General features: G+C 37.3%; 1 protein-coding gene and 1 non-coding gene across 2 annotated transcripts in view; both read right to left on the bottom strand.

Moving 5' to 3' along the window:
* The window catches only part of PIGX (phosphatidylinositol glycan anchor biosynthesis class X), an 18,634-nt gene that overhangs the window by 1,090 nt on the left and 3,933 nt on the right, over nt 1-13,611 (bottom strand). Inside the window, exons 2-5 of the mRNA XM_017522809.2 lie at nt 12,955-13,018; nt 4,847-4,988; nt 3,234-3,447; nt 2,634-2,734 (exon numbers count right to left, since the gene is read on the bottom strand). Coding sequence (XP_017378298.1) covers nt 2,634-2,734; nt 3,234-3,444 — 312 coding nt within the window. The 5' untranslated portion in view covers nt 3,445-3,447; nt 4,847-4,988; nt 12,955-13,018. The remainder of the gene's footprint in view (nt 1-2,633; nt 2,735-3,233; nt 3,448-4,846; nt 4,989-12,954; nt 13,019-13,611) is intronic.
* Nucleotides 11,651-11,776, bottom strand: LOC119470511. The gene has a single exon (XR_005199423.1). It is a non-coding gene; the product is annotated as a U4atac minor spliceosomal RNA (small nuclear RNA).

Below are 13,611 nucleotides of genomic sequence, written 5' to 3'. Positions count from 1 at the left end.
ACCACCATGCCCAGCTAATTTTTTGTGTTTTTAGTAGAGACGGGGTTTCACCATGTTGACCAGGATGGTCTCGATCTCTTGACCTCGTGATCCACCCGCCTCGGCCTCCCGAAGTGCTGGGATTACAGGCGTGAGCCACCGCGCCCGGCTTCTTTGATTTTTAATTGGATCTTTTTCTTTCTTTTTTCTTTTAAATATCTTTCAGCCAGTGCTACACTACATGTAATATTATTGGTTTGACGACTTTGGAATCTAACATTTCATTTAATGTTACAGAATCAGACTCAATTCCCACAATAATTTGTTAAATCTCATTAGTTCTGATTTTTCTGCTTTTTACATAGAGTTAAGTATATTCTTTTAAGAAAAGCTATATTTGCCACGCATGGTGGCTGATGCCTGTAATTCCAGCACTTTGGGAGACTGAGGCAGGTGGATTACGAGATCAGGAGTTCGAGACCAGCCTGGTCAACATAGTGAAACCCCATCTCTATTAAAAATACAAAAATTAGCTGGATGTGGTAGTGTGAGCCTGTAATCCCAGCTACTCAGAAAGTTGAGGCAGGAGAATTGCTTGAACCCAGAAGGTGGAGGTTGCAGCGAACTGAGATTGTACCACTGTGCACCAGCCTGGGTGACAGAGTGAGACACTGTCTCAAAAAAAAAAAAAAAGAAAGAAAGAAAGAAAAAGAGAAGCTATATCCCAGTGTCACCTCTGGAATCAATATAAACATTTACTTCCTCTTATCATGCTTCAAATTAGAACACTAGAACACAGAATTCTCTCTAAATTGAATACTTAGAGGAAAAACATTAAAACAAAAAAAAAACTAAATTAATCCTTTCATTCCTGTTTGCCTATCCCTCCCCAGATAGCTTTTAAAACCTTGTTATTCACATATTGTACAACTGAATGTGATCTTTCCCATGACCAGCAATGCAAAAGCTCCTATATTCAACTCAGTTTCTATTTTCTATTTTGTTTTAAAGATAAAGGGGTTCAATTAAAAATACTGGAAAAGTTTATAGCTTAAAAATAAGTTTTAAAAAACATTAAAATGTAGGTAACTTGGCAATACTTTTTGTTTTCTTTCTGTAAATACCTGAATTATGATTTCACAACCTAAAAAATAAAAGTTAACCCAATCAGTAACAAAGTGCTATCTGAAAACCATCATTCAAAAAATGCCACCTTCAACAAGCCTTGGGATGGAATATCACCTTAGTAATGGTCATCTATTTTTCTGGTATATATAAACATGAAATATATGTAAAGTTGGCCAGGTGTGGAGGGACACGCCTGTAATCCCAGCACTTCGGGAGGCTGAGGTGGGCGGATCACGAGATCAGGAGTTCGAGACCAGCCTGGCCAACATAGTGAAACCCCATCTCTATTAAAAATATAAAAATCAGCCATGCCTGAGGTCCCAGCTACTTGAGAGGCTGAGGCTTGAACCCGGGAGGCAGAGGTTGTGGTGGTAAGCCAAGACTGCACCACTGCACTCCAGCCTGGACAACAGAGCAAGGCTCTGTATCAAAATAAATAAACAAACAAACTATAGTTAAAGTGTTAAACTATGATATTTTATGGCAAATTACAGAGTTTTAAAGACAACTGAGGCCAGGCATGGTGGCTCATGTCTGTAATCCCAGCACTGTGGGAGGCTGAGGCAGGTAGACCACCTGAGGTCCAGAGTTTGAGACCGGCTAACCAACAAGGTGAAATCCTGTTTCTACTAAAAATACAAAACTTAGCTGAGCGTGGTGGCAGGTGCCTGTAGTCCCAGCTACTCAGGAGGCTGAGACAGGAGAATTGCTTGAACCCAGGAGGCAGAGGTTGCAGTGAGCTGAGATCGTGCTACTGCATTCCAGCCTGGAAGACAGAGTAAGACTCTGTCTCAAATAAATAAATAAATAAATAAACAAACAAACAACAGAATTCAAAATGTTTTAGTATGGTCTCTACTTATCTTGTAGCAATGCACACCAAGAATTTGCTAAATCAATAAATCATAAATACTAAGTATACTCTTCATTGACATAAACAATCACATGCAGGTCTCCAGATGTATTTTAGAGTTTGAGAAAAATTTTCAGTTACCATATGGCAAATGGTAACCTACTCAAAAACAATTCTACATTGCATAAGATTGCATGGTCAACCATCTTCCCAACTATCTGTTCAAAGAAAGTTGCCTAACAAAAAAATAGCAGTGCTTTGTAGTAACCCTTTGCTGTAAGAACAAACAACTTTTTATGTTAGAAAATGCTAATGCCAGCCAGGTGTGGTGGCTCACTCCTGTAATCCCAGCACTTTGGGAGGCTGAGGTGGGTGGATCACCTGAGGTCAGGAGTTCGAGACCAGCCTGGCCAACAGGGTGAAACGCTCTCTCTACCAAAAATACAAAAATTAGCCAGGTGTGGTGGTGGGTGCCTGTAATCCCAGCTACTTGGGAGGCTGAGGCAGGAGAATCACTTGAGCTTGGTAGGTGGAGGTTGCAGTGAGCCGAGATTATGCCATTGCACTCCAGCTTGGGCAACAAGAGCAAGACACAGGCTCAAAAAAAAAAGAAAATGTTAATCCCTTAAATGTGGCAGAAATATTATAGAAAGATGATAAAATATGAGCTTACTGATTTATACTTCATCTTGTTCCAATGGCAGATATCCTCATTCTCCAAAGCACAAGGAGCTGCCACTTCTGAGTGGGCCCAGCATTTCAAAATCGGGAACTCTGAGGGAAGTGGCAGAAAATGATGTCAGACAGGAGGCTGAGGCAGGAGAATTGCCTGAACCCAGGAGGCGGAGGTTGTGGTAAGCCGAGATATTGCACTCAGCCTGGGTAACAAGGGCGAAACTCAGTCTCAAAAAAAAAAAAAATGATGTCAGAAAACCTGTATTTGGATTCAAAGCTAGGCTTGTATTAAACTTCAACAGATAGAAGTAGTCAAATATTTTAACACATTATATGATTTGGACCCATCTATCACATACTGTTATTTTAGCATCCTTTTTATGTGAATGCCTAAGAAATTGGAAAATTACAAAAGTATTGCAGAAGTTGAACGTGACTCTTTTTTTTTCTTTTTGAGATTTTTATGTGTGCTTTATTTTACAGTCAAAAAGTTAAAAGAAAAAGAAACATGCTTTTGCCATCCCTGTCCTTGACTGCAAGTTGCCACCATGCCTTTATTCTTATTTTTCAACCCTCAGAAAACACTTGCAACCCTTACCTTGGTCACAATACATCAACAAATCTGGGTTACTGACCACAGTAAAGGTTTCTCCATCTTTACTATGTGGCCGATGATAGCGGTAGTGCACAGGCAAAAAGGCTTGAAAACAATCAATGCACTGTGAATCTTGTCTGGCATAAATGAGAACTTCAGATTCCTTGGACAAATAGTTAGGGGCCTCTATATCAAAATTTTCCGAAACCATCATTGCCTGTTCAAAAAGAAAATAAATATTAATCAAGAAGAAATGAATGAGGAAGATTTTTTAAGAAGTTAAAACCAGAAGACTGCTATACAGATAAACAGCCGTGTCAAATTTGCCTTCTTTATAAACAATTTCATTCCCCTTCCAGCCTCAATTTTAAGGAGAAAAACACAAGATCGTTTATGTTTAACAAAAGTTTGCTTACTAAAAGTAAACTGAGGAAATTATATTCTAGGGTACCAAATTTCCCCATAACAAAAAATTATTTCTGGCTAGCTGCGGTGGCTCATGCCTATAATCCCAGAACTTTGGGAGGCTGAAGTGGGCAGATCACAAGATCAGGAGTTCTAGACCAGCCTGGCAAACATGGTGAAACCCCGTCTCTACTAAAAACACAAAAATTAGCTGGGCATGGTGGCACATGCCTGTAATCCCAGCTACTTGGGAGGCTGAAGCAGGAGAATCACTTGAACCTGGGAAATGGAGGTTGCAGTGAGCCAAGATCACGACACTGCACTCCAGCCTGGGCGACAGAGCAAGACTCCATCTCAAAAAATAAATATAAAAAAATTTAAAAACATTATTTCTGTGATATTTTCTTATTAGTCTTTGTTTAGGTGACAAAACAGGTGCCTAAGAACAGAGAAATTTTGTTACTATAGCGTTATTCAGTAACTACAAAAACTATGACAAAGTGTTAAACCTGTATTGAGTTAAAATGATTGGTATCATTCTGATAATTTCCTGTTCTTCAGAGAAGCAAGCGAGATGGCAATGAGTAAGAGCACTGCAGTCAGGAAGTCAAAGCAAAGGTCAGCACTCTTTCTAGAGAGGGTATAAAAAGTCAATGGAAAAAACAGTAAATGATTTTTAAAAATAATATGGTAAAAACTATTTTATATAAAAGTATAGTATTCTACATCAACGGTGAAAATGTCCATGTGACAGAAATTAGACCTGAGTTACAATGTGTGTATTTATTATGCATAAATATCCACATATACATACATATTCATGTATACACACGTGTATACACACACACACATATAGGCATTACATACATAACCTATGTGCAAATGTATGGATGTACACACATACAACTTCTCTTCAGATTGTCCATGCAAAACCCTGGTATAACTCATAGAAACAAACAGCATTAACTCCTTCCCATCACATCAAGCAACCTAACTTTCCTTTGACAGTGACACCAAGTGCTACTTATTCATTACATGTTGTTCCTTTTCAGTTAATCACAGCAGTTACAGAACTCATTGGCAAAAGCCAAGGAATTATATAATCAAGAACTTAGAAGTAGTCAAATTAAACCACTGTCCCAGTGAAGGCATTTTTCAGGTATACAGCCTAAATTAATTTCTCTCCACAAAAAATCTCCTAATAACTGTACCTCTGTTATGTTTCTCTCTCGTAATGAAGCCAACTCATATGGATCCACAAAAAGTCCTGTAGGAATGTACTGTTTAATTAAGAGTCGGCACCTCTGTAAGTCCTCAATGCCTTCTCCAAACTTCACTTTTATTAAAAGGTCTCTGTAAGACAAGTGCATTTAAAGTAAATCTCTTCATTCAATTGTTAAATGAGGTAACATAATACTATGTTCCTATTAGTGAAAACACTGTATTTCTAATTCATTTTCCAAAAGTAGATTATAAGGTCAAATGAAATATGTATAACATGTCGGAATCATCCATTAGATCTTTCATAATTTATGTCATAAGCCACTATAGCATTACTGTAAAAATAGACAAAGACCAATGGAAAGGAATGGAATCCAATAACACTCACACAATTTTCAATAAAGGTACCAATGCTATTTAATGGGGAAAGGATAGTCTTTTCAATAAATGGTACTGAAACAACTAGATATTTACCTAGAAAAAAATAGGCCAGAGGGTGGGCACAGTGGCTCACGTCTATAATCCTAGCACTTTGGAAGGCCGAGGCGGCTGATTGCCTGAGCTCAGGAGTTCGAGACCAGCCTGGGTAACATGGCAATATGCCATCTCTACCAAAAATACAAAAATTAGCCGGGCATGGTGGCACATGCCTGTGGTCCAGCTACTCAGGAGGCTTAGGCAGGAGAACTGCTTGAGTCAGGAGGCGGGGGTTGCGGTAAGCCAGGATCATGCCTTTGTACTTACAGCCTGAGTAACAGAGCAAAACCCCGTCTTAAAAAAAAAAAAAAAAAAAAAAGGCCGGGAATGGTGGCTCATGCCTGTAATCCCAGCACTTTGGGAGTCCGATGCAAGATTATCATTTGAAGCCAGGAGTCTGAGACCAGCCTAAGCAACATGGAGACTCCTGTCTCTATAAAAAATAAAACAATGAGTCAGGTGTGGTGATGTATGCCTACAGTCCCAACTACTAGGGAGGGTGTGGTAGGAGAATCTTTTGAGCCTGGGAGGTTGAGGCTGCAGTGAGCTCTGAAAGCGCCACTATATTCCAGCTTGGGAGGCAGAGGCAAGATCCTATCTCAAGAAAAAAAAAAGAGAGAGAGAAGATTTTTTTTTAAAAACTTAATCCAACTTTAAGAGACAGAGAATACAATTTCTGAAATAAAAGCATACCCAAATGTAATTAAAAGTCATTACATGTTGAAGAAGAAAAGATTAGTGACTTGGGGACAGAGGAACAGAAACTATCTACTGAAGCACAGAGAGGAAAAAAGACCAGGCAGAAAAAAGGAACAGCCGTCATGGCTTTTAAACAATATCAAGTAGTCTAGTATACCTACAATTGGAGTTCCTAAATAAGAAGAGCGAATGTAACAGAAAAAAAAAGAAGATATAATGGCTGAACACTTTCTGAATTTCATAAAAATTATAAATCTATAAATCCAAGCAGCTCAACCAACCCCAAGCATGATAAATACAAAGAAAATCACATCAAGGCACATTATTATCCAGTCAATGGAAAAAAAATCTTAAAAACTATCAAAAATTATGTAGAGAGTAATAAAGATAAGAATAAGCTAGAAGATAATGGTGCAACCTATTTAAAGTACTAAAAGAAAAGAAGCTGTCAATCTAGAATTTTATATACAGGAGGAAAACCCTTCAAAAATGAAGGCAAAATAAAAATTCACACAAATACAAACTAAGAGAATTTGTCACTGCAAGAAATGACAGAAAGTAAATGATACTAGATAGAAACGTAAATCTGTAAGAAAGAAGAGATCAGAAATGGTAAATATGTGGGAGAATATGAAATACTTTTCTCTCATGTTTTAATTGCTTTCACATATGATTGATAGACAAATTGGAACCCTTGTGCATTGTTGGTGGTACTGTAAAATGATATGGCCACTATGGAAAACTGTATGACAATTTTTCAAAAAATTAAAATAGAATTAGCATATGATCCAGCAATTCCACCTCTGGGTATATCCCCAGAAGAAATGAAAGCAGGCATTTAAGAGACAATTGTAAATCCTGTTCACAGCAGCATTATTTGCAACAGCCAAAAGGCACGAGCAACCAAAATGCCCATCAACAATGAATGGATAACCAAGATGTGGTATAAGCATACAACGGAATATTATTCAGCTTTAAAAAGAAGGGAAATTCTGACATACCCTAAAACATGTATGAACTGTGAGAATGTTATGCTAAGTGAAATAAGCTAGTCACAAATATTATATGATTCCATTTATATGCAGTACCTAGAGGAGTCAAATTCACAGAGACAAAGTAGAATGGTGGTTGCCAGGAGCTGGGAGAAGGGGGAATGAGTAGTTATTGGTTAATAGGCAAAGAGTTTCACAAAATGAAGAGTTCTGTAAATGAATAGTGGTGATGGTAGCACAATAATGTGAATGTACTTGATGCCACTGAATTGTGCACTTAAAAATAGTTAAAATTGTAGTTAGCCGGGTGCAGTGGCTCATGCCTGTAATCTCAGACCTTTGGGAGGCCGAGGTGGGTGGATCACAAGGTCAGGAGTTTGAGACCAGCCTGACCAACATGGTGAAATCCCATCTCTGCTAAAAACACAAAAAATTAGCCCGGCGTGGTGGTGCGTGCTTATAATCCCAGCTACTTAGGAGGCTGAGGGAGGAGAATTGCTTGAACCCAGGAGGTGGAGGTTGCAGTAAGTTGAGAAGGAGTCACTACATTCCAGCCTGGGCGACAGAGTGAGACTTCAAAAAAAAAAAAAAAAAAAATTAAAATTGTAAATTTTATGTTATGGGTATTTTATCACAATTAAAATAAATAATGTAAAAAGTGACTGCTTAAAGAAAAACCAATAACAATATATTGTGGGGTTCATAACACAAGTGAAAAATTAAGTAAAATATGTAATTACAATAGCATAGAGAAAAGAAGGAAATGAAACCATTCTGATAGAACAGTATCTGTGACATAGAATAAAATTATTTGAAGGTAGACTGTGATAGGCAACAATTGCACATTGTAAACCCTAAAGCAACAAATTAAAAACAGAGAGAAGTACAGCTAATAAGCCAAAAATTGAGATAAAATAGAATGCTTAAAAAATACTCAATACATCCAAAATAAGGCCAAAAAAAAAAAGGAAAATACTAGATGGAACAAATAGAAAAACAAATAGAAAAAAAGTAGCAAGATAAGATTTAAACCAAACCAACTATATTAATATTTACATGAAAAATAAATGGTCTAATGACTCCAATTACAATGCAGAGACTGACAGATGGACAAAAGAGCAACTCCTTTCACAGGCTCTTGGGATTTGGAAAGAAAAAAAAGGACATCCTTAACTATATGATATCATACGCTATCTACAGGAAACACACTGAAGACAGAAAGTTTAAAGTAAAAGGATAGAAAAGATATGCAAATATTAATAATAAATATGGGATGGCTATATTAATATTAGAATAAGGAGATTCCAGGACAAGGAATATGGTCAGTCATAAAGAAAGACATTATATAAAGATAAAAGGGCCAATTCATCAAGGAACATATCAAGAACATCAAGAACAATCCTAAATGTAGAATACACACCCAAAAACAAAGCTTCAAAATAGTCATCGTTAAATTCTATTAAATATTAAAGGAAGAAATAATAACAATGCGACACAAGCAGAAAATAGAGAAGAATGTATTTCCCAACCTATTTTATAAGGCCAACAATGCCATTGACAGCGAAGCCAGAATAAGACATCGCAACACAGTTAATGGGCCAATAGCCTTCATGAACGTACAAGTAAAAATACTTAGCAAGTTATTAGCGAAACAGATACAGACATATTTCAAGAAGATAATACTGCATGACCAAGGGGTAGGTTTACTATTGGAAACATCAGTGTACTTCATCATATTAACAGAACAAAGTATAAAAATTGTAGGATCCTCTCAAAACGGAAGAAAAAGTATCTGACAAAATTAATACCTAATCATGAAAAAAACCTCTCAGGAAACTAGAAATTAAGAGAACATCCTCAACTGATAAAAGCTATCTACAAAAAACCTAACACAAATATACTTCATGGTGAAATACCTATACCCTTACCTTTTTTGTTTTTTTTTTTTTTTGAGACAGAGTCACGCTCTGTTGCCCAGGTTGGAGTGCAGTGGCGCAATCCTGGCTCACTGACACCTCGGCCTCCCGGGTTCATGGGATTCTCCTGTCCCAGTCTTCCAAGTAGCTGGGATTACAGGCGCCTGCCACCACACCCAGCTAATTTTTTGTATTTTTAGTAGACATGGGGTTTCACCATGTTGGCCAGGCTGATGTCAAATTGCTGACCTCAGGTGATCCACCCGCCTCAGCCTCCCAAACTGCTGGGATTACAGGCATGAGCCACAGTGCCCAGCCAAGTAATTACTTTTAATGGCAAAAACCTGCAATTACTTTTGCACCAGCCTAACACATGGTTAAAATAAGCTGAAAAAAAAATCTAAATAAATGAAGATGCCATATTCATGGATTAAAACATTCATTAATTAATGTTAACACATAAATTATCTCCAAATTGATCTAGTGTTTCAAGAATCTCAATCAAAATTTCATAAAGCTTTTTTGAAGCAATCATTAACCTTATTTAAAAATTGATATGGAAATGCAAAAGATCTAAAACAACCAGAACAATTTTTTGGGAAAAAAAAAAAAAAAAAAGTTGGTGGATTCATACTTTCTGATGGTCAAGATAGTTATCAAGATGGTCATATAGATCAGGAGTTGGAAAACTTTTTCTGTAAAGAGCCTGACAGTAAATAATTTAGGTTTTGCAAGCCACATATAGTCTCTGTTGCATTTTTCTTTGCTTTGGTTTTCTTTTTTAAGAAAGGGTCTCACTCTGTTGCCCAAGCTGTCGTGTAGTGGCATGTCTTGGCTCACTGGAACCTCAATCTCCTGGACTCAAGCGATCTGCTCACTTCAGCCTTCCAAGTAGCTAAGACTACAACTGCATGTCACCATGTCTGGCTAATTTTTTTTTTTTTTTGTAGAAATGGGGTTTCACCATGTCACCCAGGCTGGTCTCATACTCCTGGGCTCAAGGAACCCACCCACCTCAACCTCCCAAAGTGCTGGGATTACAGATGTGCACCACCATACCTGGCCCACTTTTGGTTTTTAATCTTTAAAAATGTAAAAAATGTAGCTGGGCATGATACTATACACCTGTTGTCCCAGCTACTGAGGAGGCTGAGGCAGGAGGATCACTTGAGCCCAGGAGTTCCACCTGCAGTAAGCAATTATTGTGCCACTGTATTCCATCCTGGGTAAGAGTGGGACCCTGTCTAAGCAAAATGAAATGGCAAGCCATAAACAGGGAGAAAATATTCTCAATGCATACATCTGCCTAAGGGCTTATACCAAAAATACATATATGAAGAATTCTTACAACTTAATAAGATAATAAACAACCCAACTTAAAAATGGGTGTTTTCATTTAAGCAAACACTTCCTAAAGGAAGATATACAATAAGCATGGTGGAAAGATGCTCAACATTATTAGTCATTAAGGAAATGCAAATTAAAACTACAATGAAATGCTACTACACAGCCACCAGAATGTCAAAGACTAATCATATCCAGTGTTGCTGAAGAAATGGGAGAAGGAGAATTCTCATACGCTGCTGGTGAAATGTAAAATGGTATAACCACTTTGGAAAACAGTTTGACAGTTTCTTAAAAGGTTCAACATGTATGTACCATATACTCAGAAATTCCACTCATCAATATCTACCCAAGAGAAATGGAAACATGCCCACACAAAGACATGTACACAAATGTTCATGGCAGCCTGCTTTAAAATAACAGCCCCAAACTGGAAACTACTCCCATGCCATTGATATGTGAATGGATAAACACATTTCAGCACTTAGCAACAAAAAAGAACAAACTACTTCTATATAGAACATGTATGAATCTCACTGACGTAACACTGAGTGAAAGAAGCCAGATATAAAAAAGCATATACTGTGTGATTTCATTTATATAAAAGTCTAGAAAACCTATACAGTGACAGAAAACAGACAAGTGGTTGGCTGTGAGTGGGTATGCGAAGAAGAATCATTGGAAGCAGCACACAGGTATTTTTTAGGATAGAAATGTTCTATATTTTGATTCTGGTCTGGTTGTGTTTACATGAGTGTATACATGTGTCAAAACTCAATGAAGTTGATTTTTTTAAACTATGAAATAATTCTATTATAATTCCTTGGAATTATATAACCAAGGCACTGAGAGGCTAAGTAACGTATCTAGCCAAGATTCAAATTATCATAGTTTTACTCTAAGACCCACATCATTAGCTATATAGACATATTTTCTATAAAAGCAGAATATATCTATAATCTATTTTCTCCTGGATACTATACACGTATTTATGAACAGGTAATACTTTTATAATCAGAAAAAGCATATGTATTTTAAAAAGACAGAGACCATTCAGGACCTCCCTCTAAGATCACATTCAATCCATTAATCAGAAGATGTTGGATATATTTGTGAATCTGTATGAAGACATTCACCTCTATTGTCTTCCAATACACATTTCTTCATCTTGTTGACAAATCTAAGATGTAAAACTTGGTCAAAATCTTCCAGAAAATCTGTATATAGAGATACTATAATTATAGCATTTCCCTGATCTACCTATCAAGTAACTCTGTAAAGAAAATATTTGTAATACATTCATGCAAATTCTCAAAGATCACTTCTTATTTATTTATTTATTTTTCATGAAAAAGAGGTTTTTCATTTTACCAAAAATTGCACCAAGGTAAAGCCAAGCTCCAGTTGATGCATACATGTTGTGTAGGCATTGGCAGTATTGCCCTCACTATGTACTCACTGGACTGCAGCACAACCCCAAGAAAAGCACAGTTACACCACCTCTTCTGTGTTCACAAACCATCCTTTTAATAATGTGGTCTAGGCTGGGCGCAGTGGCTCACGCCTCTAATCCCAGCATTTTGGGAGGTCAAGGTGGAGGATCATTTGAGGTCAGGAGTTCGAGACCAGCCTGACCAACATGGTGAAACCCCATCTCTACTAAAAATACAATAATTAGCTGGGCTTGGTGGTGTACACCTGTAATCCCAGCTACTTGGGAGACTGAGGCAGAAGAATCACTTGAACCTCGAAGGTGGAGGTTGCAGTGAGCCAAGATTGTGCCACTGCACTCCAGCCTGGGCATGACTGAGCAAGACTCCATCTCAAAAAAAATTTTTTTTCATATATTGGTACTAAATTTGAGTCAGAGCTCTATCCCTCTAATTTCTACCAAATTATATTCTTTGAGCTCTACCTCCTTCATCTGAAAAATAAGAAAAAATCATCTATCTCATGCCATTGTAAAGATTTGAGTGGAATATTATATACAGGCACTGGTTGTATATATGAAAATATACTATATATGAGAAGGTGTGTGTAGGTTCTATACTAATACTATGCCCTTTGATACAGAGGACTTGAGCATCTGAGGATTTTGGTATCCTCAGGGGAAGTCCAGGAGGAACCAAACCCCTCAGATACCAAGGGACAATTGTACATGGTAAATATATGTTTGTGTTCTTTTTTGCTCTACTCAGCTATTTTAATCACTGTTTCAAAGGTGAACCACATATGCCATCACTGAATAACTTTGAGAAAGCAAGTGATTTTTCTTTTTTTTTTTTTTTTTTTTTTAGTCTAAGTCTCGCTCTGTTGCCCAAGCTGGAGTGCAGTGGCGTGATCTCAGCTCACCACAACCTCCACCTCCAGGGTTCAAGCGATTCTCCTAACTCAGTCTCCCAAGTTGCAGGGACGATAGGCACACACCACTATGCCCAGATAATTTTTTCATGTTTAGTAGAGATGGGCTTTCACTACATTGGCCAGGCTTGTCTTGAACTCCTGACCTCGTGATCTGCCCACCTTGGCCTCCCAAAGTGCTAGGATTACAGGCGTGAGCCACTGCGCCCAGCCTGATTTTTCAGTTTATACATATTTCGACTATCAACTTTTTGTGCACAATTATATGAGACATTATTTTAATAGGAATAGAAATAATGGGCAACTTACCTGTGGAAACCATCTTTCAAAACTTCTTGTCTCAAAGTAATTTCAGAACACGTGGCCCTTATGCCTATAAGAACCAAAGATATTTTTTAAAAAACAAAAGCACTCAATAAAAGAATATTTAAATAATTAGAAAACAGTTATTTTAGTAGGCTTTACTTGCCTAGAAAATCTATCCAACCTAAAAACAAAAACTTTCAAAATTTAAGCAATTTGAGATATATATAAATCTACTTCCAGTATAGCACCGTGGTTAAGAACAATGACTCTGGAGTTAGAGTGCCTAATTTCAAATCCCAGTCTTTAACTTTACAGCTGTGTCAACTTTGGGCAAGATAGTTTATCTCTCTATTAGCTCTCATGAGAATTTAATATATGTAGAAGCACTTGGAACAGACCCTACCGACCACATAGTAAGCATTCTATGTAAGTGTTTGTTATTAATATTGCTTTATTCAGGTGATCCCAAGATGCCAAAAAAGGAACAGAATGGCTAAACAGCCAGGAAATCTCCATTTTAATCCTAGTTCACGGAAACTGTGTATCAGATACATAATGGCAACTTCTATATTCTAACATCCATGCCTACAAAACCAGGAAGATGATACATTTATGCCTTGTGGAGATATTGGAAGGTTTAAGAAAAAAAAAGAAAAGCAA

Source organism: Cebus imitator, unplaced genomic scaffold (assembly GCF_001604975.1).
Source record: "Cebus imitator isolate Cc_AM_T3 unplaced genomic scaffold, Cebus_imitator-1.0 Scaffold0, whole genome shotgun sequence".
NCBI classification, from domain to species: domain Eukaryota; kingdom Metazoa; phylum Chordata; class Mammalia; order Primates; family Cebidae; genus Cebus; species Cebus imitator.
Note: the sequence above shows the minus strand (reverse complement) of the source record. Positions and strands in the feature narration are given on the sequence as shown.